The sequence below is a fragment of the Solanum dulcamara genome, chromosome 11, assembly GCF_947179165.1.
Source record: "Solanum dulcamara chromosome 11, daSolDulc1.2, whole genome shotgun sequence".
Classification (NCBI taxonomy): Eukaryota; Viridiplantae; Streptophyta; class Magnoliopsida; order Solanales; family Solanaceae; genus Solanum; species Solanum dulcamara.
In genome coordinates this window covers 61,773,636-61,799,625 of record NC_077247.1, presented here as the reverse complement: position 1 = coordinate 61,799,625, position 25,990 = coordinate 61,773,636, and the positions used below count along the sequence as shown (strand labels likewise).

The following is a 25,990-nucleotide window of genomic DNA, read 5'->3' as shown; positions in this document are numbered from 1 at the left end:
TTTCTTTTAAAAGAAAATACTAAATTATTTATATTTTGAGGTGTCAATCAAACAAAATAAGCCAGCTAGTTTAGGCAGGCCCCATACGAAGGCGTTACAATTCAAAACACAAAACAGACATAGAACTAGAGGTAAAAGACACAATTTTTCTTCCTTGTAATGCAACTTGTTCCTCATGCACTCTTAATTTACATGCATTCCAACACGTTGCACTCTCTTCCCCACTTTAAAACTACTAACACAAACCCCATTTCTCTCATCTTAATTCACTTCAGATCTCTATTTATTATTATTTCAGCGCGATGGGTGACCGCCACGCACACGGGCAGCATCAAATTCACCCACAACATCAACTTCATGTTCAGCCACACCACCGCCCTCTTCATGAAGTTCGTGGAATGAAAAGCCAAAAGGGTCCTTCAGCTACACAAATCCTAGCTATTGTAACTCTTCTTCCTGTTGGTGGTACCCTTCTTTGTCTTGCTGGCATTACTCTTGCTGGCACTTTAATTGGACTTGCTGTTGCAACTCCAGTGTTTCTACTCTTTAGCCCAGTTCTTGTACCTGCTACTCTTACTGTTGGCCTTGCTGTTACTGGCTTTTTGACTTCTGGTGCTTTTGGCGTTACTGGTCTTTCATCTTTCTCTTGGATCCTCAATTATTTCAAACAAGGTAATAATACTTTGAACTAACCTTTTTTTGAGGCATATGAGTACACTCTATCCTCTGACTTAATAAGAGTTCATTGGATATGTTGTTGTTGTTAAAAGTTCAGGCATTTTATATATATATATATATAGTTTATGTAAAATAACTGAACATGAATCATGTTTGTATACACTTTACTCATGTAAAAGGATAAAATTTGTATTTTTTTATTTATTAATCTTAATAAAAAGGTAAATTTGTAAAATTTTATGTATTGAGCTTAAAAAGGGTAAAATTGTAATTTTTTATTTTATTTTATATATATATATATATATATATATATATATATATATATATATTATCTATTGAGCTTAGAAAGGGCAGATATGTATAAAAAATATTATGTATTTAGCTTAAAAAGGGTAGATTTGTAATTTTAATGTATCGAGGGTATGACATGAATGGTGGTCATGAAATTGGATTTGCACGCTTAGATGTGCATTTTTAGCCCCAAGGAGTTATCATTTTAATAGTTTAAGCTTAGTTGTTGGAATTAACAAATAATATTTTTTTGTTGGTATAATTATATATGTATGTGTTCAATATATAGGTAAATCGATGGCCCCGGAGAATATAGAAGCGGCAAAGAGGAGCATGGGGGATGCTGCAGTGCACCTGGGGCAAAAGACAAAGGATGCTGGACAAACAATCCAGAGCAAAGCACATGAAGGGAAAGAAGGAACCAGGACTACTTAATTTAATTACTATGTTATTAAGTTGGAAATAAAAAATGTATTGCGATAATGTGCATTTTAATCTTTGCTGCTTAATTTGCTCTCTTGAGCTTTTTGGTGTCGCATGTAATGCGACGTGCACTTTGTGTTTTTTTCACTCTTGCATCGCTTTTGGCTGTTCTTAATTAGTTGCCAATCATCAAAATCAATATCTATCACAGTAGTAGTATTTGTCAATCATCAATTTCATCGTCGTTCAACTGAACGGAAACTAATTGTGATTTAAATTATATAACCTAACAATTTGTTCACGTACGTCTAAACATCACAAACATTAGCTGTTGCAGACTTGCAGTAGACATTGGCCTTATTTCCAAGGTAATAGATTTATTTTAATAGATAAACAATTTAATTACACAAACATTTATACCATATATAATAATCCGTTCTCTAATTTAAAATAATTACATATTTTCTGCTACAAAATTTCAAGACAGATGCACCCCTTCTTCCCTCTTTCTTCTATCTCCCTCTCTTTTTGCTCTCTAATGTATTAATGCATTTTTCCATACTAGATACATTCTCAAAAATATGTATTCAAAAAATATGAATACATAGTGAGAGAGACGAGATAGGGAGGGAGGGAGAGAGGAGCTAGCGAGAGAGTTAATGTATTTCGATATATACGAATTACATTTAAATATGCTATATTTAAAATAAATTACATTTAATTTGATCCAAATATATTAGAAATACATATATTTGAGTATACTCAAATACATATATTTGGCCAGATATATATGATAGGTATGATAGGTAATTTTTAAATTGATATAGTAAACACAGCTCATAATTAGAATTAATTAGAATATAAACTAGAATTAATTAGAATATAAACTAGAATTAATTAGAATGTAAACTAGTAGAATTTGTGTGATTTGCTTTTATTTTATTATGAAGGTGTACATACTGCAACTCATTTCTAAATTTATGTTGCTCGGATATAAGCACGAAAAACAAACAAACAAACCATAGTATTTTTTTTTTAAAAAACTCAATTAACATAGAAACATTTGTTGTGTTATTTTTGCATAAATTTCATATGTCAGTTCTTTTGCCCCCTCGTACTCTACTTGCCCGCCACACTTCTTTTCACAAATCTCCAAGTCCTTCATTTTGCCCAAAATGGACTCTTACTCTCAACTGCTGGAGAAAACTCGAATCCCTCAACCATCCCTGCAGAAATTCGCAGTCATCTCGATCTTCGAGAAGCTTCGATCGGCTCCGCCGTATTTGAACCCTGATTCTGGCCCTGGAATTGACGCCATTACTCAGTGCCTTCATTCAACCTCCGCTTCTGTACTTGATCAATCGGTTCGAGAGCTATGCCGTCTCGTCAGAGACTCCAAATTGGACCTATCTCGCGGGTTACTGGAGCTCCAGTCTGCCCTCGAAGCATCCGATTCTCGTTTTGTCAGTCTTTTCGTCAAAGGAATAGGTTTTCTTGTTCGGTTGGGTTTCCAGAAGAATTCATTGCGCTCTCTATCTTCAGAGTCTCATCCATTTGTCAAGGTAATCGCAACGTTATGCTAAGTTATCAGAACGTGCACCTTCGCTGTTTTAAGCTGGAGTGTATTTGTTATTAAAATTGTGATAAATCAAAATTCTATATCGCTATATTAATCAGTGTTGTGCTACGATTTCTATGTCACTTTTTACTGCCAGGGCTAAGTTTGATTAAACGCAAAGCTATAAAATGAATTTGATTGGGCTTGTTTGAAAGATTTATTGGACTTGATCAGCTAGGGTAATGACATTGTACACAACATAAGCACTTGGATTGCAAAATGGGATAGATATTAGTTTTGGTAACGTGGCAATCGGATTCAGCAAGAAACAAACATATTTGCAGATAGTAGTGAACAGTCACGTGCTCGTTCTGGCAGTTTATGAGCAATTAGTGTCTGATGAGTTTATTGCTTTAAAAATATCAATTAATTTATTTTGGTAATGGTTCTGATGTTGAATTGGTTAACGGATGGACAGGTGATTTCTTGCCGGGTGGAGGTTCAAACAGAGCTAGTGCAACAAGTGCTTATCTTTATAATGCAGAGCAAGCATTTGGGAATGGTGGAAGTTTGTGAATTTTTGGTACCTTTCTTGAATTATTCAATTATTAGGATGCCCTCATCTGTTTCAGTTTCTTCATTTATAAGAAGTTTGGTATCGTCATTAGCTGGACTTTGTTGTTCAATTCCTTTGGAGGCCATTCCTGTTATTAAGCTCCTCATTGGGCATTTGAAGTTCTTTCCATGCAATAATGCAGACGTAAGTGTATTATGTATTATGCAAGATATGTTTTTTCCTTTTTATTCTTGCTGTGGCGTCTGTTTGTCCGTTGGATGCCTGCGCTTTCTGATAGATATTTTGCCATCAATATGCTAGTGCTTACGCTCCGTGGTAAATGTGCAGGATCTTACTAATATTTCACACTGCCTTGAATGCATTGTAGATGCATATGTGGTGGTCCTTCAACAATTGGTGGAAATGGGATCGGTATACAAACTGGCATTTCCTTTTTCTTTCCCGCTTTTTGATTTTTTTTTGGTTGCATTTTTTGAATTGAAGTTACTTTTTGTTACATTTTGAGATTCATATTGTGGTCTAGACTTACTAATTGCAAGTGGCATCATCAATGCTAGCAGCTGCTTCATGACGTTCAGTTATGTGGTGTGGAGCTACTGGATGTTATGTTCTCCTTATGTACAAATCCAAAGCACACGAGTTCAATTGAGAACATTTTAGAAGTATCAAGGCGCATATTGATTGTGCAAAAAGATCTTGGTTTGAGCTATATACCTGAATTATCAACAATTACGCTGTCCTTATTTATGGTACTTGTGCAGTCTGAACTTGAACACGAACAATTCTTGGAGGTGAAACTTATTCTATTTCTGTTGAAGTGGAAAAATGAGAATGGTATGGTTACTAGTATTGTTGATTTTCTGGAAAAAGGTTGATAATCTGATGCATTATATATATAAATATTCTATTCAAATTGTTCTGGATGTCAAACAAAAATCTATTTAGTACCGAAGGCACATACCAGTGCACAGTTGCCTCCCGTTGTATGCATTTGAGTACTAAGGTGCTATTTCTTATCCTATTAGCCTGGAAGATATCACCTCAGTCTGCACTATCAAGTAAATCTTTGAAGATTTTTAATATTTCAAAAGTAAAATAGTGCGTTTATGAACACATTTTCTTTTGAGAATATCTATACGCTTTACTGGATAAATAACTGTCTCTGTGGCTTATTTTTCTTCACTAGCTAAATAAAATTGTTAAACTACTTTTGCAGAGAATTATATCTTTAGAGATGCATATGATTTGAATGAAGAGCTCTTATTCATCTTCCCTGCTATCATCCTTCTTTCTTCTCCATCTAAATCAGTAAAACAAGCAGCAACCGATTTGCTTCACATTTTGGGAAAGCTTTCGAGTAAGCTACTTATTGCACAAAAGACTGGACAGCCAAAAGGAATGAAATTTCCGTCTATTAGTACACCTAAATACATAGTCTTCAGACTCTTGCAGCATATATGGCTTCAGGTTTATTTCATTGTCCTGGACTTCAAAATTATATGTCGTTGTCAAAGTGTGTAAATGATATTAGTTAAGGCACCTACATTCTGTAAGTGAGATGGACATAAACATATGTGTTTCTTGTCAGTATTTACTAGATCATCATGCAAGACTTCATGTAAAACACACACACACACAAAAAAAAAGAAGAAGAAAAGAAAAAATCAATCTAATTTTACACTTGAATTGCAAGAAGTAGAGCCACATTCCATCCATCTGTTCAAATAACATTCTCTGAATAGCAATGATAGTGTTTCATGAAAATTCAATCTTTGCTAGATTCTTGTTCTTATTTTTAGGTGTGGCATTGACTCAATGATTTCAGTGCCCAAGGAGCAATTGAAGCATTATTTACATGTTCTTTTTTTGCTAATTTTGCTCCTATTGGAAGTACATTTTGTACTTACCCTATAATGGTTGGCTTTTTTCAGGACCTATCCCCATTTCCTGGTTCTTTTTATCTGAATTATGAGCCTAGTCATGTCACTTCTATTAGAGACAAGCATTATGTATCAAAAACTTGGAGCTCCTTGGTTACCGACCACCTGCATTGTATTATTGCAAGAAGAAAGTCCTCATTCATCTCTCAGTCTCAGAAGATCTTTCTGACCGGTTAAGTTCTCATAAGCTATTCCTGTTGAGTTCAGGTTCCACTTGCAAATTTTTGTTGTTAAAATTCTATAATATCTGTTCTATCCTTTGTTCTTGCAGATATGCCCATGATACTCAGTGCAATTGCCTGTGTCCTCATCATGCATCAAACAGATGGGAGCTCTTCTGTTGATATCTTGGATAATAGCAGCAGAGCGGATCCTAAACTTGGTGTCCCTATGTTGCTAGTCATTCAATTCTACAATCATATATTTTCCACGAACATAAGTGTTGACTGTCATGGAGTTCTGGTGAATTTTAGTTTGTTACGTCAAGATCTATTAGCCATATTTCTTATCTCATCCGTATTTACTCTATTTTCTGGTGGATGACTTCTCATTACTTGGATACTTCACCCGTTGAACAGTTTTTGTTTGGGTTAATTTCGGTGGACTCATAGTCACTGTTCTGTTTCAAAAAATGTGCAGCTAAAGCTTCTGGAACTGCTGCCATCTCTTGCTTCCCATCCTGCAATCATACCTCTCACTATTCAGACACTGTTGCCTATGCTTCAGAATGATAAGAAACCGTATGTTGACTATACTCTCTTTTGAAAACTGTTGTTTGTTTTGCAGGTGGATATATCTTATTGCCTATGGATGATGTATTGTATTATTTGATCATTTCCTTTCAGCCTATAAATTTTCCTCTCTCTCGAAAATGTTGTAATTGCATATCATTATGTCAAACAGTTCATGTGGAAGCCTGGCAACTTGATTTTTGCTTGAGAATATCTGAATTTTGATTGGTCTAAGAGTTTTGGTCAATTATCACTGTGTTGCGCATTGTTTGCTCTTAAGGGTATAAATCTTTGGTTAGGAAAGTGATCAGTCATCTGGCCAATAGTTATTCCATCTTTTTCCTGTGTACGCAGTTTTTGATAAGTAGGGTAAACAGCATGCTGCACCATCTTGAGTTCTGCTGCTTCTACTTTTTTTAATGGTAGTTTACTCTTAAGTAAGTTGAATACATCATAACATGATAGAGATAGGTTATATCTGAACATGCATACATGCTGCCCTTCTCCTGATGAAAATTTATTCGCCATTTATAGCCTTTTGTTATGAGAGCTGGTCAATGGTCTCTTTAATTGTAGTATATTTGCACTTGTTAATGATCTAAGGTCTCATCATTCTACTGAAAATATAGGTGGATATGTACTTCATACATTTATCTATTAATACTCTTGATGCATGTTATTTGTCTTATAGTGTTCTATTTGCCACTGCTATTCGCTTACTTTGCAAAACCTGGGAATTCAATGACCGTGTCTTTGGGACCTTGCAGGCAAGATTATCAACCTTAAAACCATTCTCATAACTATCATTGTTTTGTGATTCCTTTTACTGATGCTTGTAGTGAACTTGTTATGTGCTAAACATGACAAACTTTTTTCCCCATTGCATTAATCCTTTACTAGACCGAGAGAGTATTTTTTTTATTGGAAGGGGAGAGATTCTATCAGTTTGTTCACAGCTTTCATTTATCAAATTTTAGACAACACGATTAGAAGTCTAGAACTGGTGTAGTCCAATCTTATAAAGGAATACTTTAGCAGTTACTATGGTATGGCACCACAAAATTATCAACTGGGATGAATATATATTGGTCAAAGTTTTCTTAGATGATTGAATAGTTTAGCAGTTACTTCGGGTTATCTGAATATAAAAAATTGATGATCCATGACCTATCTTATAAAAACTTGATACATTAAAAAAAATGAGCTATATCATAAAAAACTTGATTCAGCCTGAAGATAGGTGGATACATTTGTTAGGTAGTTCTGAAGTGACATGTTATTACTTGATGGTAATTTTTAAAGTTTTCATTGTCAGGTCAGATTACCCTTAATATGTGGCACAAATAGTCATTGTTTTTCTTTTTTCTGGTGAAAACTAGGGAGTACTACTTGCAAATAGATTTACTCAGTTTGCGTCTCAGCGAGATATTTGCATTAGTATGGCTGTTTCCATCTGTGATATCTGCAGAAGAAATCCTGATCGTGGAGTGGACCTTATTTTATCTATTGCGGTATGTTCTTCTAGTTAGTTTCTTTAGTACACGTAATTCCAGGCTCCTTAATTATATTATTTCAATTGACAGGCTTGCATTGAGAATCAAGATCCTTTAATGCAGTCTCTGGGTCTTCAAAGCCTTGGCCACCTATGTGAAGCAGATGCCATTGGTAAACCTACACTATAGGTGCTAAATCTTCAAATGTCAAATTCGTATGAGATGTTGGTAATTTGACATAACCCGTCTCGATCCACCCGAGACAGGGCTGGAACTAAAAAAGATTGTTTTTTTCTCTCTAATGCATCTGGAAAATGTACTTCCCATGAAAAAATATTAGAGCTGCTAAGAACACAGAAAATTCTCCAAGATTTTTTTTGGTCAGGAAAAACTTTTCCAAGATTGTGGTAATACATCTAGTTTATCTGCAGGAAAAGATAGGTACTTTTTAGCATTTTTTTGTGGTGTTGGATGATATATCTCTTCAAAGATGTGGCCTTTACAGATCTAGAAAGAGATTGAATGCAGCTTTTGCTTGATTTGCAAATGAGATATAGCACTACACGGCCTATTTTGTGCTTGAAAGAAGAACTGCTACGTCTGTATTTCCTTATTCTCATTAGGATTTGGTGGATAACTTGTGTTCTTCTGTTTCTTCTATTTTGTCATTTCTTTGCTTTCTTATAGTGAAAGAAAAAACACTTAGATGTAGTTAAGAGGTTTTGATTGATTCTCTACGTCCCCGTAACTTAAAAACTAGCATGCTTTTTGATTCTTTTTCATTTCACATGCAATTTCCTTTTCAAATTTTCCCTTTGACACCAATTATGTCATGCACTTATTTCAGATTTTTATTCTGCTTGGGATGTGATTGCCAAGCATGTGCTAAACTACTCAGCGAACGCCATGGTTGCTCACAGGTAAGTTAAGGTTATCACACATTTGGTTAACCATGAAAAAGTGATTATCCAGTATCTGATTTTCTGTGCCAAGTTATGAAGATCACCTTTCCACTGATCAAACTTCAGAATGATAACTCTGATAATATGCTTTGCGATATCTCCTGAGAAACAAACATTCTACTCTAGTATTTTTTGTACGGTAGTTCTAAGTTTTCTCTGTGACTACACAATCTGTAATGTTGCTGTCCCTCTAAATATTTCCCAGTGTCTTCCTAATGCCGGACACTAATACAATTACCTTAGAGATAAAAAAGAAAGTAGTTCTCTGTGACTGTTTTTTTTTTTTGGTGTGTGTGTGTGCGTGCGTGTGTGTATAAGGACAGGAAGATTCTGAGCTTTACTAAGCAGACTTGTATTTTCCGTTGCGGGTTTCCTCAATGACTGCTTGTACTATCACTAACAAATTTGAGTTTTCTTGTATATTATTTGAAGGCGCGTGTTTCAAAGTTTTGCTAATTTCTTTCTAGCTTCTCTCTTCCTTTTTTTCATCATTTACTCTACTCATGAGCATTGCACGTTCTCATATGCTCTTAACATTTCTTGCCAAATCTGAACAAACATTTTAAAAGTTTTTCCTTCTATCTCAATTGTCAGCCTCTGTCTTCTTTTGAACTGGGGTGCGATGGATGCTCAAGCATACCCTGAAGCATCAGTAGATGTGTTGAAGATACTATGGAATATTGGAACCTCCCAAGACTTTAGACAAGCTTCCTTATGGTCCAAAGCTCGGGCATCTGCCTTTGTGGCATTAGCCAGTTATGAGGTAAATCTTGTTATTGCCCTTGCTGCCTACTATAGTATTTTAATAGACAAATCTTAAATATTTATGGGCTCCCTGCATTCAGTGTGCTCTTGCCTGATAAAGAATCTGAGCATCTAACCCAAAATCTTTAAGTAAATAGGTGACAACAACAACAACATATCCAGTATAATTTCACGAGTGAGGTCTGAGGAGGGTGCCGTGTACGCAACCTTACCCCTTCTTTGTGAAGGTAGATCAAGGAAATGGGTGAATTGACCCAAAATCTATACGAACCATTTTGGATGCCCTTATATACTCAATGTATGTGTAATGTACTTTTTTGGGGTTCAAACTGGATTTGAATGCAGACCCGAGTATGCGAACAGTTTAGCGAATGTTAGCTTTGATATCATGTTAGAAAAGTCAAGTATCAAAATCTTGATTCTTGGCCATTTTGTTGCCATTTTTGGTTTTCATACTAATACCCATGTTAATGTTGGAGTAATGCTGGTATTCCTTTATACCAAAGTCAATGTTGAATAATATAACAAAATATTAGCAATAGCCGCATAAGAGGATGTGATGATGAAAATGTCCTTTATATTATCTCTTGTTAAGTTAATCTCTTGTTATCTCTTATTTGGTTCTGATAATGTTTGTAGTGTCGGTTTAAAAGATGTTTGTAGTATTGATCAACATAATAAGAAACTACTCAAAATAAACTTTTCATGCTCAGAAGAGTAATGCAGTTTCCATATTACAAAAAACATAGTAATTCAATATTTATTATTTATTCATCTGTTTTTATATTTCAGTTAAAATTGTTCTTATTTGAGATAGTTGATAATTAGAAATTATATTTGATCTTTGATAAATGTTCTCTAGTTATTTTATATCACATATGGTAATAAAATTAAAAATTAATCAGATAAAAGTAGAGAAAATAGGTCAAAGATATTATTGGACACAAATCTTTATCAAATATATAACCATACACATGTTTTAAATTATACAATTTAGATCTGTAATTAATACAATTGATCAAACATCTAATAATAATTGGAGATAGTCCTTTGCTTGTGACCAAATGATCTTTACTCCCCAAGGCCACAAATGATTAGCTAAGATCTTTTAAAACCACTTTGGATACTGTCTTAATATCAATATGGCGAACTTGTTACTCGTTTTGTATCTCATTTTGCTCAGTTCAGGCGAGTTTTCTACTTAATAACTCCCTTATCTCATAGCTGTTGTTTCAAAATATGCATTTCCTTAGGTAGAGCATCTTGAAAGAAGTATTCCAGATTTCAAGGACAGAAACTTGGAGTATCTTGTGTCCGAGACTGACCCTGAAGTGCTTACTGCGCTGGAAGAATTTGAAGTGAAACTTTTATCTTTCGAGCACATGTGAGACATGATATTGTTATTTTCTGCATGTTAGATTAAATTTTGTTGTCAAAGATGCCAAACTACTATTTTTAATTTTTTGCAGCACCCGTCGAAGATTAGTAAAGCAGAAAAGGGTGTCTGCAAACAAAATTGAGAAGCTGTTAGATGTCTTTCCGCGTCTCATGTTTGCTTCAGGTACTGGCATACAGTTTCTCTAGTTTTTTCCAAATGGTTGGCTCCTAAGTTGTCATCTGGGTTCCCAACAATCAAATATGATTTTGCTTCTTGGTGAGGCCTTTTTCCCCTCACAAGCACCTAGGTTAGCATATTTCTATAACTCACACTCTTTGTTTGCGATATTTTTAATCGCATAGAAATGGTCATTTTTCTCCTTGACTAGATGCAAATAAGTCTGACATGTAGCATTTAAAAGGGTCTAGGCCTTTGTCCTACAGACTTGGTTTGTGTTTTAAATTATGTCAAAGTAAGTAGAACGAAAATCATCTTTTATTCACTCGTTGCACCTTATTTATATACTTTCTTATCGGTGGCAATCAAGGAAAAGAAAGTAGAGAAAAAGAATTACCTGGTGCAGCTCTGTTTTGCCTTTCCTTCACAAAGAAAGATTCAAGGAAGCCAGGAGCAGCAGAGGTAAGATAACTAAAATATGGGACTGCAACCAATTTTGTTTTTCTGTGTTCCGCCAGGAATCTTCACGTGCATTGTTTGATGCTCAGGACTTGCAAGATGTACAAGTTAAATATGAAGCCTCACTGGTTGATATAGCAACATCTCTTCAACTGTCAAGAAATATATTGATAGCAATTCTTTCTTTGCAATCATGGAAGCCCTTCATGCGGAGGTGGATGAGAGACCATATCTTGTTACTTGATGCTAAGCTGCAGATTGCTGTTTTAGACAAAACTCCTAAAGCTGCTATGGAAATTCTTAAGGTGTTTTTGTGTACTCTCTACTTGATTTTTTGAGCTTATTTTTCAGCATCACAGAACTTCAAGTCTGCATTTTGTCATGCAGAGTATGACAGCAATTGCACCGAGAGCTCTCCCCCGTTCTGCTGAGAATATTGCATTAGCTGTTGGAGCCCTTTGTTCGGTAATTGATTTCTCTCCTTGCTTTTGGAAAATTCTACTTGAAAGATAAGACCTTTCTCAGGAGCTTATATTTTGCTGTACTGGAGTAGGAAGACTGACGTGGATTACATTTGTCATAAAATCATCTCGAGGGACTAATGTTCATGTGACTTTGTAGGTGTATTTGGAAATTATAGGCCTTCTGTCTCTCTGACTATTTCTTGCTTTTAGGTGTTGCCCGCTTCCGCGCATGGTGTTAAAGCAGCCGCCTCAAAGTTTTTGCTGGATTGGTTGTTCCAACATGAACATGAGCATCGCCAGTGGTCAGCAGCAATCTCTCTTGGTGTGATATCAAGTTGCCTACACCTCACTGATCACAAGCAGAAATTTGAGAATATCAATGCACTGCTTGAGGTATGAAGTTCATTTGTTATTCACATCTATCATTTTTCGTATTCAGTGATCACAAGCAGTTGGATTAGCCTTGTTGACCTCTTAATGCATTTTTTAGTTTATTGACTCTGACCTCCCAGACTAGTTTGCATTTCTTTGGAATTCAAAATGTTAGAATGTGTAGTTTTGTAGATGTAAAAATGCTAGATTAGAGTGCTTATATTTGTTTGGTGTGTGTATTTGAGGACTGAGGTCATGTTGTTCCTTACTATGAACAATATGAATATGCATTTTATTTTGAGGATAAGAGGTTTTCGGTAGAAAGTAAATGTATCTTTGTAGTTGATGGTAATTTTCTTTGTCAGGACAGTGGAAAATAGCATATATTTCTTGCAATTAGCAAATGTTTATGACAATTGAATGAAACAGAATGAACATAAGACTTGATTAAGAAGCAATGGAAGTTGTAGAAAGATTGCTCAAAGCATGCTTAGAATGAGGTCATTTCAGGTTGCATCTGTGAGCAAAAGCACGCTTGTGAAAGGAGCTTGCGGAGTTGGGTTAGGTTTTTCATGTCAAGCTCTTCTAGCCAGAACTGATGCTGATGCTGATGCTCATCCGAGCAAAGAGACACACAAGATAGAGGAAGCAGACTTGCTGAGAAAGATCATTAAGACCTTAGCACAGTTGATCTCTCAATTCACACCTTCTTCGGCGGATGTTCTTGGAACACTTTCACTATCTTTTCGACTCGGATCAGATAATTTGAATTCAAATTTTTCTGGTGAATTTCTTGGCTCGATGAGTGAGAATTTAGAGGAAGATGTGTGGGGCATTGCAGGGCTTGTATTGGGTTTTGGTAATTGTGTTGGTGCAATGTACAGAGCTGGGATGTATGATGCAGTTCTCAATGTGAAATCGTTACTTATTTCGTGGATTCCACACCCTACTGAAGTTACAACTATGAGCAAAGATCATGAAATTTTATTATCCGTGGGCTCGTGTCTTGCTGTACCTATTGTACTGGCCATGTGCCAGAGGTTTGAACTTATTGATGATGCAGAGCTGGAACATCTATTGAGTTACTACAAGGAACTAATCTCTGAGCTACTCTCTATTAAAAGATTTGACACCTTCCACCAGAGCTTATTGATGGCATCTTGTTTGGGGGCAGGAAGTCTTGTTGGTGTGGTTTTGAATGAAGGGTTGCACTGTTTGAAAATTGAACACATTAAAGAATTGCTTCTATTGTTCAGAAAAAGTTACTCTGACTCCAATCCTCCACTTATTCATCTTGGTGCCATGCTTGGAGTTGTAAATGCATTAGGAGCAGGTGCAGGGACACTGATTGAACCCCACCCTCTGAGCTCATCACATTCTTCTTCTGATCAGAAGGTGAGAAACTTGGTGTTATATATATATATATAGTAGAAAGCTATTGCAAAACCCAATAAACCTGTATCTTGTCATCTCTTTACTTGATGATTTTTCTATTGTTCGCAGGAAGCTTCTTATATATCCGGTCCTTTAATTACAAATGCTGTTCTCGAGCCTGATTTAACATCTCTAGTGCAAGAGATGTTCCTAGTTGCGCAAAATTCTGATGCTCATCAGTTGCAGCAGCATGCAGCATGGGCAATTTCATTTCTTAGACAGTATTTGTGGGTCAAAGAACTTCAAAATGATGAAAGTACCACAGAGAATGATTCTGTAGGTTCGAAGACCGTCTCACAAAGTTTTCCTGAGGACAACACGGTCATGAAATTGTCTCTGTGGCTAATGCATCTGAACTATCTTGGGGTAAAATATTTTTGCTTATTCAATAATTCAGTGTTATTATGTTTAAGCAGCATTCTTCCTGTGGATTTGTGGAGGCATTGGTTGCATTATAGAATATTAGGTGCACAACTTAATTTTTTTCTTTTCTTAACCTTTCATAGTGCCATTAACTTTCTTAGTTGTTTAGTTTTAACATATTTACAACAACAACAACAACAACATACCAAGTGAATCCCACAAAGTGGGGTCTGAGTTTCAACAGATTTGGCATACTCTATTGGTAGTTTTCTTTGAGCTTCCAATCATCCTGTAAAACCTTACAATGAAATTGTCTTTGGGTATTTCAACAGCACTGGTTTATTTTGTTAGCAATGATTGTTTTTCTTCCTAAGCGTTACAAGTCTCACTCTGAAACTAGGTTTATTTATTGCACATAATCAGTTTGGCATATCAAAGACAACTTTTATTGAGAAGTGACTCCATATCTTGTTTGGCAAATCACTTACAAATTGTTTGCTACTTCTAAATATTTTTCAAATTCTTTAAATGATACTAGAACAAAGGAGTAACCCTATATTAAGATGATTCATGTTCTCTTTTGCATTTGGCACTGTTCTCAAGCCAATTTATGACAAATTCCCTTTTGCTCTGCTTTGCAAATTTTGGGGCTTGCCAATAACAAAAAGCGTGTATGTTATTGACCTTTTTCTTTCTTTTTGTTTGAGATTAGACAGGTGATGTTACACATGTAAACACAGTTTCTAGTGTTCTGCGGTGTCTTTCACATGCTTCTAGGCTACCACCATTGGATTGGGGAGCAATCATCAGACGGTGCATGAGATATGAGAGTCAAGTTGCTGGCTTGTTGGCGCAAGACATAACTTTTGAGAGAGGAAATCTCAGGGAGGAATGCTTACTTTTCTCATTATCACATGCTAACCAATTTGATCCTCTCCTTAGCTTCCTGGATGAGCTATGTGACATCCCTCGGTTGAGGATGCTGGAGCCTCGCTTGCAATTCTTTGTGCTTTCACATTTGGCCGACCTGGTTAAGATTTTCTCAGTTTCTCGGATCGTGAAATTATTTGAAGATGTTGCTGAGTTATTATCATGGTCTACTTGTTCTGAGAGTTGTGACCCCCTAGAGAAAATTTCATTTAGGATTTCATGCTGGAGGGGACTTAAATTGTGTTTGGATGAATCTTCTCATCACACTCAAGACTATAAATCTAGCATGGAAAAATGCATGGAGTTTCTCTTTACTTTGTTGCCTTCTGCTCACACTGAAGGGCCATGTCAGGGTAAAGTTTTTGAAGAATGGTCTGAAGCAATTAGATGCCTTGAGAAGGCTCAACAAGGATGGCTATTGGATCTTCTAAAGGTGTTGGAATAACTTTTTTATTCCACTCTCTCCTTTTTCCTTTTTATTTTATCATTCTTTTGAAAGAGATTTGGGTTGACCAGGGGTTTTTAGTAGTTTAGCAAAAAAATGAAAATGACATCACTGTAATAGGCATATTTTACATTTGTTAATTGCTTATAAGTGCCAAGTACATTGGTAAATCACCAGTTCATTACAAAATTGTACTTTACTTTTCCTTTTAACAATTTTCATTACCTATATGTTCCTCTGCTCCATGTAGGTTTCAGAGGTAAACTTCACTGTCCCAAACTCTCTGTTGTTTGAAACTGTGAAAAAGATTCAAGCAACAGCAAAACTAGTTCGAAGTGGTTCCCTGCCATTGACCGTGATTGGTAAACTGAAAGCTTGTCTTTTGGCCTGCAGATCTCAAGGTTAGGCTCTAGTTAGACTTTTGAAGATGATACGTGTAATAGTTAGCAAATTCTAGTCTTAAGACTTCCATTTATCAACATGTTAAGTGCATTATGCTGTAACTGCTGTGATGTAGTCTCTTAAGTGCGACAAGCTTTCTGCACAGATATTTGGGATGCTCTAACTGAAATTTCAACAACTGTACAACATGCTGAAGGGAATGCCAAAAGACAATGGCTCATTGAGGCACTGGAAATTAGTTGCGTTACAAGATTTCCCTCCACGGTAAGATGATTTATTTCATATTCATGCAGAATATGGCTCATCCTTTTTCACTTTTGTTATCTGCATATGCCCATGGTGCATTTGTAGTGACGTGCACAGTTGTCTGGCAATTAGTGATTTTTGGTGCGCATATGCTCCACTGTGAGACATGTCCACATGGAGACGCCTTGTAGCTTGATTTATAGGGCATGTTCTGACCCCAATATTTTGTTGACTACGAGGGGACTTCTTGTGGTAGCTCGATTTATTAGGCATGTTCTGACCCCAATATTGGAAAGACTGTCTGGAGTTGAAACACTACTTTGTTGAGGTAGACTATGGCTATATTCTATCCCTTTGCCTCTTTCAGAATCTTGCATCACATTACATTCATCGACACTGGGATTGGATACCCCTCAAATTACTTTCAGAATCCGATTTCTATGCCTGGATTGTTTATCAATCCTGTTCATGATGTGGTAGAAGAAGTTGGTTGTTATATGTAGATAGTTCATGATTGCTTCCTCCCTGCTTTTCTGTAGGCTTTGCAGTTTGTCGGCCTGCTATGTGGAAGCTGCTGTATCTATAGGCCTCTGTTAATTGTGGACAAATTCACTGTTTTGAGCGATCTGCCAGTCACCCTCACGTCCCTCCTCTCTGATAGCACCTGGATGGTAGTAGCAGATTCTGTTGTTTCTTATTTGTGGGCATCGACAGAGCGGATATATGAGTGGAACAAACAATTAAAAGGTGGTTGTGATACACAGCCCATTGACACGAGTGAAAATGATATAGCCTGCTTTCTCCTACTCGTGATGTATCAAGCTTGTGTGTCTTTGAAAGATCATTTACCTTCAGAGAAACAGCTTCAGCTTGCCAATATGGTGGTACCAGCAAATATGGATGTCCATGAGTTGCGCGCAAGGTTAAATTGCAATGTGAAGAGTCTACCTCTGCTTTGAGCCCTTGACTAATTCATTTCAAATGTATGGAAAAGCAGTATGCGTCTCGTCAGGCCTTAGTTTACTCTGTCATGAACATTCCAGGATAGGCGTGTCTAGTATTGAAGTAGTCATCTTCTAAATTGCTGCCTAGATGGGAACAATATTTATCGATAAAAGATGGATGTGAGCATTTAAATCTCATTACACTGTTTTTATTATCCTTTCAAACAAAAAAAAGAAAAGAAAATGATTTATACATCTTTATCTATATTTTCCAACAATTCTTTTCAACAAATATGGTTCCGACGACTTAAAGGTCTAGGATATTTGATCCATTCATAATCATCGTTGGAAAAGTTAATTCAGTAGGGATAAACATCTGATCGGACCGACATATTTAGCCCCTCAATTTGCCTCAATTCAATTTTTATCAAGTCCAAAAAGTTCTGGTGAAATTGAGAATGATTCAACTTGACCAGAATATGCAAAAACATTCTTTCCCCTTTCTGTTCTGTGAATACGAAATGTAAATTTGTTCACAAAGAAAATGATAAGAGAGATGAATGTAAGCTACAAATTATGATATGATTATACAAAATAAAGGTCGATGCATAACTTCAGTCGGAACAATTGTGATATGACTGATCCAGATGTAAAGAAGAATCAACATATAACAAACAGGAATTTCCCCAAATACCAAGGAGACAAGAGATCAACTCTCTCCTGCAGCTGACATAGCTCCTACTTCTTTCTTCATAGTTTTGTACTTGCATCTAAGTGTGATTTTAACACAAATGAACTTGGTCACAATACAAGACTGATCTAGAGCTCTGAAGCAAGTACAAATTTCACTTCAACTTTGACTAGTATGACATTTTTTTTAAAAAAAAAATAACTGTTTGGAATAAGCAATCAAAGGGCTCAGGGTGTGTTTGGTATGGAGAAAAATACCAATTTTCTCATGTTTGGCTGGTCAAAATGTTCTCTAGGAAAACAAGCTCCTAAGGAAAAAATGACTGACTTCATCAAAGTAGGAAATACAAGTAACATAACTGGCAGTTCATTATCTGTTCCCCACCCAACACCCCCACCCCTCCCCTTGACGATCCCCCCACCCCCCTTCCCCACCACACATCCTACCTTCATAGTGTTTTGCTAGATAACAAATAGATATTATTGAGAAAATATTTTTTGGCTTACCTACCAAACATTAGAAAATAAGTAAAAATCCCACTTGGGGTTTTCACTACCAAACACACCGACATCAAAATTATTCTAAATACTCGTGTAGAAACGACCACAGGAATGCAAATTCTGGTAAAAAGCTGCAAAGCTAGTGTAAGAAAAGGAAGTGACTTGAAACTTCTTTTTTTTTTTTTGATAAAGGTAGAAATAACTTGAAATAAATAAAACACCAAAATGAAGGGCACTATCTCATCTTACATTTTTTTTCCAGGGCCTATAGTATATCCTGGGCTCTGTCTGAGCATTCAGTGACAAAAAAAATTTCAGTACAGCTAATCAAAAGGACCAGTATAAGGTCTAAAAATACTCTTTACATTTGCAGATAACGTGAAAGCCAAATTGGAACAGAGATTCGTCAATCGCTAAAACTCCAGAAATTACATATAAAAGATATAAAATTTACCTCGCTGTACAACTCCGAAAATCAGGCGATCATCATGATCAATCGAATTGCTAACTGTTAACGAGATGCAGAATTAAGCTTGACTTGGATCTTCATTCATCTTCTTTTCTTTCTTGATTTTCAGGTTTACCATTCCCAGCCCCACTTCCTTCCTGGGAACCAGCCAGACAATTGTTTACAATGGATTGCCCATTAACATCTGAAGGCTGCTTTGAAGCTGGAGTGACATTTTCTCCAACACCAATATCCTTTGCAGAATTACTGGATTGTAACCACATAAAATGCAGAGTTTGGTCTTGCCAGCATTTACCACTCATATATGCTCTTTCAGCAGATCGACGTGATCGGAAAGATATCCTAGCAGATGTATTTTGCACCTCTGAGCCATCATTACAATCTTGAGGTTCCAAATCTTCCAGCTCAACAGAAGGAAGATCACCAAATGTAGAGAAGTGTTCCTTCAGGACGTCAACCTAAAAAAGGAAATGTATAAATGAGAATACAAGAAGCAGAGCAAGTGACTCTACAAAATAACCTGAACCATGTACTAGACAAGGGAGAGAACAAATTCAAAGGTTGAATGAAGTCTTACAGGTCCTCCTTCACATATATATAAGAAAATTTGGGGCACATAAATTGCCCATAGCCATTAGGAATTTCCAGAAAAATAAAGTTGTGCAAATGAACAAATTCATGCCTTAGTCATATGAATTATGAGGGCATTAAAAACAACGTACATGCATACTTCTTACAATTGAAAACCATCTACCTGAAATACCTCATTCCAAGGAGCACAAGGTTATGGCAAATACATACATATTTTTACACCCTTACAGCTTTGCTGTGAAGAATCAACTATCATAAATGTGCAGAATAGGAAACACGTGAAAAAACATGCAAGGCAAAAAACATAACAGCATAAGGAAAGGGAAGTAAGAAATATCCACATTTTCTCTTCTAAAAGAATTTAATGCAAATATCTAATTTTCTGGAGAGAGAGAGATTACATTTGCTAGACCACTTGGCAGAGGTGGAAGGATCTTGAATGCGGTGGGTCGGTTATCTAGTTTGTATCTATTTGAGATAAACGGTGCGCCAATTGGTGCCAATGGACGGATTGACTGCTTCAAGTTTGAAGCTTCTTGCGCTGCGACAATCGAAGATGATTTGGAACAAATAGGCTCGGCATCCTCTGTAGATCTGCAACTAAATGGTGTTGCTTCAGCATGTGGTGATGACACAGCATTACTAGGTTCTGTGGCACTTGAACTTTCCACTTCACCAGAGTTGGAACCTTTTCCTCCTCCCTTTGGTTTTTTCATAGCCTGATCTGGCACTGCCTCATCTTTCACACCCACGGCCTGCATAAAGGACGCAGAAGAGATGGGGGTTTCAATAGCCAGTTGTTATATTAAAGAAGTATTTACAATGTACTACTACTACTACTATGCTTTAATCTCGACTATATGAATCCCCACCGACTATGTAACTCCAATTAAGCCCAACTCATACCAAAACACACACACACACATCAAAAAAAAAAAAGAGAACAGATTAGAAGTTGTATCCATCATACACAGGGAGGTAAGCAAGCAGCAGACATACGATATATTTCAAGTTACAGAAACACAATTACATTTTTCAGAAGATAAATAACACAAATTCAGCAGCCAAGTTGATCCCCAAATATTTCCGCCACTTCTCATCTAAGTTAACAATGAGGAAACTAATCAGACAACAACAGCAAAAATGCTGGCTGAGAATAGCATATAATGGTGTATTTCAAGTGCACAAGACAAGCATAAAAAGTATACCGACGCGACCATAACTGAGAGATAATAAGCCTCAACTAAAAAAAAAAAGTATCAAGAAGAGGCCATTACTTGCTTCTCAAGTTTATCCAACTTGCGTCGGAAGTCATTCCGCTTCTGCTCAAGCATTTCCTGCTTCTTGCGCATTTCTTCCTTCAGAAGCTCTAAAGTTTCCAGCTTTCTTTGCAAAGCTGGTGTAGTTTTGGGACCACTCCTAGCCACAGGCTTGGGCAGATCAGAGGTGGCTACTGGAACAACACCATTTTCAGCAGTTTTTGGCGCTACAATCTGCAGATTGTCTTTTCTTTTATGAGGAACAGATAGATGAGGTGGAACTGTACTAGGGGTCCCACCACAAGGTATATTACTACTACCATTTACTCCATCATCCATAATGCTATCCCTGTTTGCCCAGAAAAGCTTTACAAAGCGATTTCCCATCACGGCATCTGGTGCTTTTAAAGCAGCCTCAGCTTCATCCCTCTTAGAAAATTGAACAAAAGCTTGTTCGCCATTTACCGGGATGTAGATGTCAATAACCTCCCCGAATTTTCGAAAATGTGACAGAAGAGCTTCTGGTTTGTTGTCTTTTTGAGGAATCCCTCTAACAAATAGAGTACGAAGTGCCTTTTGAGATGGGTTTCGCTTATTGCGTCCAGAACTACTTTGGGGCTCTGAAGATGGTTCCATCATTTTCTGGTCTATGGTATCTACATTTGTTTGCTTACCATGACGGGTGACACCCTGAGTGCTGCTGAATGGTTCAAACTTCTTTTTTGAACTACTGATTCTTCTGCACACACTTTGAGATCCTGAAGCTGCTCCGGCACCTCTATCTAGAGGTTCGAGTTTACAGCCATCATAAAGCCCAGCCTGATTCCGATCAGAGGAGTCCGCATTCAGCAAAGGCCCCATGTCATCAATTTTAGACCGATTGACATCCAAGAGTGCTGTTGAAGTTGCAGGATGATCATTTGACCATAAAGGCTGATCAGGATCATAAAAATCAGCTCCCCCAGCCACAGAACCACCACCAAAAGTATCAGTCATACCTAATCCACCATCAATCATTGGAGGGTTGATACTTTTGCTATGTAAAGATTTTCCACTAGCTGATGAGCTAGAGGGGCCTACTGCGGGTAAAGATCCTTGTGCAGTATTTGGTCCCAGCATATGAGCAATGGGAAGTGAAACAGGAAGATTAAACTGAGAAAGGCTCTGCAATTTGGAACACAAAAAGTCAGAATCGAAGTGCCCAAGAACATAAAAATTAATGAAATACAACTATTTGTCAGCTACCTGAACATCTTCAACAATGATACGATTAACTCCATGCTCCAGTGGGCACATATCTCCTCTTAGGCAAAATCCACGCTCCTCGAAGTCTCTACACATTTGCCTTGGAATTCCCATATTCATGGCAGGAGTCAAGGCTGTCCTAAGTGTTCCCTGTAAACCAAGGGTATGAAGTGTATCAAGCCCACCATTGGGCATTCCTGGAACCATTCCAAATGCATTCCAAGATGAACTCTGTCCACTAGAAACATTCTGCATCCCCCTTCCAGTATAAAGAAGAGGTGGCATCAATTGAGATGCAATATCAATAGAGCTGAACCTAGATTCACAGGGACCCCAAGTACCAGATTCTCTTCCTCGACCCCTACCAGGACCAGAATGACCAGAAAGGGACTGATTTAGCCTCATCCTCTGATATGAATCTGAAGGTGTCCTGGCAAAAGAACCCATTCCTCGTCTTTTGCCAAACCTAGTATCACTCCAGTGAGAATCTCCTTCCTGGAGATTCTGAAGGTGCCCATTTGCAAACGGCCTGTTCCTTTTCCTGAATGGTCTACTTAAAACTGGTTCAAGAGCCCCTGTCTCTGCAGACTGTGAATGTGTTTCCCTTCTACGATGCTTATGATTACGATCATCGTCATCACTAATTTCTTTCTCCTCGGGATCACTGTCGCAATCAGAAGTTGAAAATACCTGCTTTGGATATGAAGCTTTAAGCTCCATGAGTCGACAACCTTGCTTATATAGAAAATATTGCCTCAGCTATGTGAGATAATCAAACTAGTTCAACTGCCAACATCACCCAACAAATCGCGACTGCCTGAGAAGGGAAAACAACAAAAGGGAAGATATAAATAATGCACTTCAGACTGACAAGAGAAGCTGTATTTCATAATTCCATGAAGGCAGAGAAGATACAACAAGTTGTCTTTGAATCACATGAAACCTATATATGTTTCTTCTTACTTCATCCAAACAATCTGGAGAAGAGGAGAACGCAGAAAAGAGTAATCAATAGTCTCTGTGTAATAATGTTAATGTAAATATACAATTCAATAATATTTTTCTCCTATATTTCTTACAATGGAGATCTAGAAATATAAAAGTAACTCTCCTCAACAATAATTTCTTTAGTAACCGAAAAATCCCCAAGGACTAATGACGCATGATTTGAAACTCAGTTGATTAATGGACCCGCCCCTCTAGCCTTCTCCACTTAAATACCAAGCTTTTGTTTGTGACAAAGTTAGAACCCGTGAACACACCTAACCCACACATCGTCTGTTGCACGATCATCGCTAGAACAAAAATTGTGGGACAACCTCAATAATCATATCATATCCAACATTCTTTTGCATTAGAGTTATATAGTTGGCAAAATAACTTAAATCATTGGATACAAAATGTTAAGATTTTGTGTTCTTCTTTTCCCCTACTATATAGAGGGAGCTGGAAGCTAATGCTACTTATGGGATTTGAACCTTCTCCCTACATGGTGAAAGGTGAGGGTTCTCATTCAGTTAGCTAACTGGATCTAGGATTTGGAAGTTCCGGTTGCCACACTCTTTGAACAGTTGCGTGGTTTCACTATTTACAGAGAAGAGGATAAATAGATTTTATATCGCCTTCACCACAGGGAGAGTTTTGACTTATTGGTTTGAGCGAGTCTCTAGTATGGAGAGACCTTGGGTTCAATTCTAATAAACTACATTTTTTCAAAACAACAATAAATCATCAATTAAAAATATTTGCCAAAAGATGTCACTGAGAGTTTGGCTTGTTGGTCTAAGCGAGTCTTTAATATGGAGAGATCGTGTGTTCAGTTCTACTAAACCACATTTTTAAAAAAATAAAGCATCGTTTATATATTTGCCAAAAAAATGTCATTGAGAAGGTTAGAACTCATGACCTTGGAGAGCAAGACTTGACTCTTCACCATTGGCACTATACAGTTACTTGTTACTCCGGGTGGCAGGCTTTCTATTTATAAGAACTCTTAATCATATATCATATATACACAGAGTTTCAACCAAGACGTCCGTGCACTATTACGAAAGGTGGATCTAAAATATAAATTTAATCGGTTTGACATTTAGGTTCTTATCATTAAAAATCGCTTAAATTTTAAAATTACAAGTCCAAAACTAATTCTTATCTATTTCAAATAGTAAAAAAAAAATTTATAGTTATATTCCATGCCGAAGGTATTGAGATCAGTTGAATCCATTGATTGTATGTTATATCATATAGTACTACTCGTTTTAATATACACATTTGGTTAAATTATATACAAATTATACAGTGCTAAAAAAATTAGTAATTTCCAATGTGATAAACCTAAAACTTTTGAAAGATTAAAGTAAAATTAAAAAAATATTAGTTAAAACGCAAAAAGTGCTATAAATAACCACCTAGAGAGGTATTACCTAATTTTAGAAAGAAAAATAAAATAAGATAGGTATAAGATTCAAATTTTTAACCTCATTTAGAGAGGTGCACCCAATCTTACATTATATGATACTGAGTGTGAGTTCACATATCTATATTTAAATCTTTTTTAAAAAATATAACACTACTATATATGATCTCTAGAGGCGAGCATGGGTTCACGTGAACCCGGTGACCCCCATCTGCATACGCCCCTGGACTGGCACCCCAATACTTGTACATAGATCCGCCCATGTTAAGCTAACCCTAAACCCCCAATATGAGCTACAACGGTTACACCCACTGAACCATGTTTTACTACCACTCATTTTGACATGTATTTACCCAATCCAATAGACTCATTATTTCATGGACCTTCCAATAATTGCACACGACTCAAAAGTAAATCAACACTGAGTATGAGTAATGATATTAGTTTTTATAATGGAACAGGATATTATTCCAGACCACGACATTAGCAGCAAATAACACATTTAACCTTCAGTAAATGAATACCTCCAAAATACCCTAAATTAGGTGCGGCTGTGTATCAAACCAAGTTTTCCTGACAAATTTTACAAATCACTAAGAAAGCTACTTCGTCATTCTGCACTTGAAAATTCAAACCTAACAAACAAAGGGAGTAGTTCCGCCTTGCACCTTTAGCTTATTTACCAGCATTATTGAACAACAGCGGTGAGTTAGAAATTGAGTTGGATGACACTGGATTCATTTCCTAAATATTCTCAGCATAAAAAAAACGACAAGGGGATGGAAATAATGTAGTGCAATAAAGTCATTTTATTTTAGGAATCTATACACATTAACACAGGCAGTTCCTTGAAATCCTGGGAAGGCTTGTGAAAGCTCCTGTCCTAATATGCGCAAGAATGCAGACATCAAGTTTGGTTTCTACTAATAAGTTAGTAACACGACAAACCAAAACAAGCCAGTTGATACAGGCATAAAACGCCAATTAAATCATTTCGAAATGAGCCAAAAAGAAGTTAATTTTGAAGCCTTTGGATAAATTGTAGTGGACGCAAGCTCTTTATAATGAACCAGCTCTAATCATTCCAGTCCAAAGTACCAAAAATGGTAAAAATGAATAAAGACAAATCCTCTCACTGGCGACCATCGTGGCAGAACCCTAACTCAATCTAACGCTATATAATCATCCAATAGCTTGCTCAATCACATTTACTTATCAAATTAATCCAAAAAAAAAAAAAAACAAGAAGCTCGATTACAATTTCTAAACCCCAAAACAAAATCAATTAAAGAGGAAAAGAAAAGATAGAATAACCGAACCTCTAAATATGGGCCTTCTAGGGTTTCGATTCACCGTTCGGAATTTCTAGACATCGTCGGGGTGCCGAGATACTTGAGAAAAGGGAAATGATTTTTTATTTTTGGTCTCCTTTTCTTGGTGTATAGAAAACCTGAAAGAGGGTTTTTACGGAGGAGAATATTTTCTTCATTTGCAAAATAGTGTGTTCAATATAATATCCTATTTGGTCAAATTGTGATTTTTTGGGGGAGATTAGTACTAAATTGCTTCAATTACATTACGAAATACTTTTGTTATTTTCCAAAATTGTGTTGGAATTATGATTGATTTAAGTATATTTTACCTAAATCCTATAATAAAAAAGTCCAATTACAACTTATCCCTATTTTGTTTTAAAATTATCCGATTTTTCTTATTTTTCCTAGATTTCTGATACATTAGTAGTACGTCTGATACATCACGTTTTGATACATAATCATTAATGCTGT

The 25,990-nt window shown here is 36.5% G+C and overlaps 3 protein-coding genes across 6 annotated transcripts; 2 read left to right on the top strand and 1 right to left on the bottom strand.

The window, feature by feature from the left end:
• The first annotated feature begins 276 nt into the window (after positions 1-276).
• Positions 277-1,444, top strand: LOC129874541 (oleosin H2). Its single transcript, XM_055949839.1, has 2 exons — positions 277-672; positions 1,259-1,444. Exons 1-2 carry the CDS (start codon positions 303-305, stop codon positions 1,402-1,404), a joined length of 516 nt encoding a protein of 171 aa, XP_055805814.1. The 5' UTR covers positions 277-302; the 3' UTR covers positions 1,405-1,444.
• A 1,050-nt stretch (positions 1,445-2,494) lies between these two features.
• LOC129873489 (protein RST1) lies at positions 2,495-17,297 on the top strand. 4 transcript variants are annotated; one of them, XM_055948593.1, is made up of 25 exons: positions 2,495-2,954; positions 3,429-3,710; positions 3,855-3,938; positions 4,088-4,361; positions 4,744-4,994; positions 5,459-5,639; positions 5,739-5,929; positions 6,107-6,207; positions 6,890-6,965; positions 7,578-7,709; positions 7,782-7,863; positions 8,539-8,611; positions 9,248-9,416; positions 10,672-10,802; positions 10,888-10,979; positions 11,344-11,435; positions 11,522-11,737; positions 11,820-11,897; positions 12,107-12,289; positions 12,779-13,663; positions 13,772-14,068; positions 14,778-15,428; positions 15,691-15,841; positions 15,988-16,106; positions 16,628-17,297. In XM_055948593.1, the coding sequence occupies exons 1-25, from the start codon at positions 2,568-2,570 to the stop codon at positions 17,045-17,047; spliced, it is 5,598 nt and encodes a 1,865-aa protein (XP_055804568.1). In that variant the 5' UTR covers positions 2,495-2,567; the 3' UTR covers positions 17,048-17,297. The 4 variants fall into 4 exon arrangements, with proteins under 4 accessions (XP_055804568.1, XP_055804569.1, XP_055804567.1 ...); XM_055948594.1 differs by having other exon boundaries at positions 4,085-4,361; positions 11,350-11,435; XM_055948592.1 differs by having other exon boundaries at positions 4,085-4,361.
• Positions 17,298-18,382: 1,085 nt separating this feature from the next.
• LOC129873263 (zinc finger CCCH domain-containing protein 41) lies at positions 18,383-25,718 on the bottom strand. Its single transcript, XM_055948321.1, has 5 exons — positions 25,523-25,718; positions 21,788-22,604; positions 20,561-21,706; positions 19,685-20,038; positions 18,383-19,150 (listed from the first exon to the last, which is right to left on the bottom strand). The coding sequence occupies exons 2-5, from the start codon at positions 22,505-22,507 to the stop codon at positions 18,770-18,772; spliced, it is 2,601 nt and encodes an 866-aa protein (XP_055804296.1). The 5' UTR covers positions 22,508-22,604; positions 25,523-25,718; the 3' UTR covers positions 18,383-18,769.
• Between the last annotated feature and the right edge of the window lie 272 nt (positions 25,719-25,990).

Bases quoted from the DNA above. Each gene is read 5' to 3' on its own strand.
- LOC129873263 (XM_055948321.1), bottom strand. From the start codon at position 22,507: ATGGAGCTTAAAGCTTCATATCCAAAGCAGGTATTTTCAACTTCTGAT. The intron at 21,707-21,787 runs GTAGCTGACAAA...TCCAAATTGCAG, and splicing joins TCATTGTTGAAGATGTTCAG to AGCCTTTCTCAGTTTAATCT. The intron at 20,039-20,560 runs GTAATGGCCTCT...TCCTTTATGCAG, and splicing joins TGGATAAACTTGAGAAGCAA to GCCGTGGGTGTGAAAGATGA.
- LOC129874541 (XM_055949839.1), top strand. From the start codon at position 303: ATGGGTGACCGCCACGCACACGGGCAGCATCAAATTCACCCACAACAT. The intron at 673-1,258 runs GTAATAATACTT...TTCAATATATAG, and splicing joins CCTCAATTATTTCAAACAAG to GTAAATCGATGGCCCCGGAG.
- LOC129873489 (XM_055948592.1), top strand. From the start codon at position 2,568: ATGGACTCTTACTCTCAACTGCTGGAGAAAACTCGAATCCCTCAACCA. The intron at 11,436-11,521 runs GTAAGATAACTA...TTTGATGCTCAG, and splicing joins GGAAGCCAGGAGCAGCAGAG to GACTTGCAAGATGTACAAGT. The intron at 15,842-15,987 runs GTTAGGCTCTAG...CTTTCTGCACAG, and splicing joins TTTGGCCTGCAGATCTCAAG to ATATTTGGGATGCTCTAACT.